Source organism: Microtus ochrogaster, chromosome 10 (genome assembly GCF_000317375.1).
Source record: "Microtus ochrogaster isolate Prairie Vole_2 chromosome 10, MicOch1.0, whole genome shotgun sequence".
Lineage (NCBI taxonomy): Eukaryota > Metazoa > Chordata > Mammalia > Rodentia > Cricetidae > Microtus > Microtus ochrogaster.
In genome coordinates this window covers 24,626,809-24,629,497 of record NC_022016.1, presented here as the reverse complement: position 1 = coordinate 24,629,497, position 2,689 = coordinate 24,626,809, and the positions used below count along the sequence as shown (strand labels likewise).

Sequence of the window (2,689 nt, the reverse complement as noted above, 5' to 3'; positions counted from 1 at the left end):
CTTTTAGTACGACTAAGAACTACAAAAATGCTGTTTGGAGATCCCTCTGCTGGTTGGTTCCATACTACTACAGTCTAAACCAACACATCTGGAGCTTAAGCGATAATCATTTAACAGATACTTACTGAACACATTCATATTTCATGGCATGTACTTAGCCGTATCCTGAAGATGCCTGAACTAAAAACCTGAGCGTTGACCATCTAGGACAGGGGCAGACCGTTCAATCATTTATGTGTAACGAACAATCAATATGAAACCAGTGCTACACTAGAGGAAGGCGGGATCCTACTTTAGGTAGTATGATTGAGGGAAGGTTTAGCGCTGATAGCTGGTTGGTGGCTCACTTCTGTAGTCCCAGCACAAGAGAGGTAGAAGCAAGCGGGTCACTCTGGAGGCAGAAGCAGCCCCCACCCAACTCGCAAAAGGGAAAAAGACGGCGTAAGAAAAAGTAGGAAGACTCAAGAGTCCGAGGCATCTGACGGTTGTCTGTGCTGGGAAAATGTGACTACTTAGTTTCTGCGACCCCCGGCGATTAGAGAAGTCACTCTGATAGATGCAGGACAAAGCACGGCGTTCAGGATTTCTTTCTTTCTTTTTTTTTTCTTGCTGCCGATCGCTGGGATCAGGACAAAAATCCTGCACTGGAAATCTTTCGCAGAGATGAGGGACAAGCTAGCGCCCAAGCGCGCTTTCCCACTTAGGACCACTAGACGCCAGGGTCGGGAACCGAGATTCGGCTCCAAGGCGTAGACCAGACTCACGCCGAGGCGGGAAACAGCACCGAGGAAGCGGCGAACCCGCAACACAAATGACCAGTCCCCCTCACCGGAAAAACCAGGAAGCCCAAGCACCATTCCGCAAAGAGGACGCCTCTCAGCACGCTAGTAGCCCACCCCCGGAAGTACCGCCCCTCTGGACTCGCTTCCGCCGGCTCCGGCGCAGGTCAGTCTCGCGAGACTTGAGAGCGCTATGTGACCTGGGTTAAGCGGAAGTTAGGTCTCTTTTTCGTGGCGCCTCCTAGGCGGTCGGATGTGCGAAGATGAAGGTAGGAGGTGATGGCCGGGCCTCAGTGAGAGCGGGGAGGCCTAGTGCGAGCGCCAGAGCGCAGCATTGCCTCCGCCGCAGGTGGAGAAGGGGCTGAGGCAGGAGGATGCTCCCTCTCCTGGGCTTGGGGCTCCCCGGGAGCGCGGATGGCGGCCGATTGCGGCGTTGGAACGGCGGACGTGGCTCAATGGCGGCGCCCGGCTCCCGACCCGGCACAGCCGGGTCTGACGCTCAGTCCGCGGTGCGGTGGGCGGTCCGGCTGCTCGTGGCCCCGGGTCACCGCGTCACCGCGTGCTCTGCGTTCCGGGATCGTGAGGGGCGCTCTGGCGGCCTCATCGCATTCCACAGAGCTGGAGGACTCCATATCCCACTAATGGGGTACTTAACCCATGCTCGGGCTTGCAGGGAGGAAGAGTCCGTATCTCGAGTTTTCTGCTGCAAGCAACAAAACGTTACGCGCCCGAATTGTTGACGTTGCGTGTCTTCTGAGGTTTCCTTTTTACCCCCTTTTAAATTCCTAGCTGAATATCTCCTTCCCAGCCACCGGCTGCCAGAAGCTCATTGAAGTGGACGATGAACGCAAGCTTCGGACCTTCTATGAGAAGCGCATGGCCACGGAAGTGGCTGCCGATGCCCTGGGTGAAGAGTGGAAGGTAATGATACTGGCAGGATTTCCCAGCCCTTCGCAGTGGTTGTGAAGGCTGTGGGCGTTTGACAGAGCTGCGCTAATAGGGTTGCTTTGGCGTTAGGTAGTAGATAAAGCTGGGGAGAAGTGCCAAGGGGAGTTGTAATTCAGGCCTTTGGAAGCCCTTCATGATGACTGGTAAAACCTGGTTGGTTAGTAGTGAAGAATTTGCTCGTTGAACTTAATTTGGAAATGTAGACAACATGAGGTTATTTTCTCTGCTGAGGTGAGGCTCATTAGAGGTCAAGATCCTACATTTTATCGATTGGAACAGAACTGGTAAATGTACCTCTTTTTTTTTTTTTTCCAACTCAGGGTTACGTGGTCCGAATCAGTGGCGGCAATGACAAACAAGGTTTTCCCATGAAACAAGGTGTCCTGACCCATGGCAGAGTGCGCCTGCTGTTGAGTAAGGGGCATTCTTGTTATAGACCAAGGAGAACCGGAGAGAGGAAGCGCAAATCTGTCCGAGGATGCATTGTGGATGCCAATCTGAGTGTTCTCAACTTGGTTATTGTAAAAAAAGGTGAGGGTTTTATTAAAGTTTATTGAAATTTGGTTGCCCTGGAACTTTATGCATGGTGATTGATGAACAGTTAGGCACTACTAATTAAACATTAAATTATGGTATAAACTTAATGTTTTTGTTGTGATTGTTTCTCCTAAGGAGAGAAGGATATTCCTGGACTGACAGATACTACTGTGCCTCGTCGGTTGGGACCTAAAAGAGCTAGCAGAATCCGAAAGCTTTTTAATCTTTCTAAAGAAGATGATGTCCGCCAGTACGTTGTCAGAAAGCCTTTAAACAAAGAAGGTAAGTATTGTGTATTGTCTTGTTGTAGCTGCATTGTTTGCCTGGAGTCTGGACAGTGAAGTTCATGGCTTTGGGGTTAAGAGTGGCAAGGATTGGAAATTGTAAGATTACGAAAGTATTCTCAAGTTTTGGAATTTTCTTTT

The 2,689-nt window shown here is 50.7% G+C and overlaps 1 protein-coding gene across 1 annotated transcript in view; it reads left to right on the top strand.

Moving 5' to 3' along the window:
- The first annotated feature begins 952 nt into the window (after positions 1–952).
- Positions 953–2,689, top strand: part of Rps6 (ribosomal protein S6) — a 3,340-nt gene continuing 1,603 nt past the window's right edge. The window contains exons 1-4 of the mRNA XM_005352702.2: positions 953–1,048; positions 1,569–1,700; positions 2,048–2,258; positions 2,400–2,546. Of these exons, the coding sequence (XP_005352759.1) occupies positions 1,043–1,048; positions 1,569–1,700; positions 2,048–2,258; positions 2,400–2,546 (496 nt within the window). The 5' untranslated portion in view covers positions 953–1,042. The remainder of the gene's footprint in view (positions 1,049–1,568; positions 1,701–2,047; positions 2,259–2,399; positions 2,547–2,689) is intronic.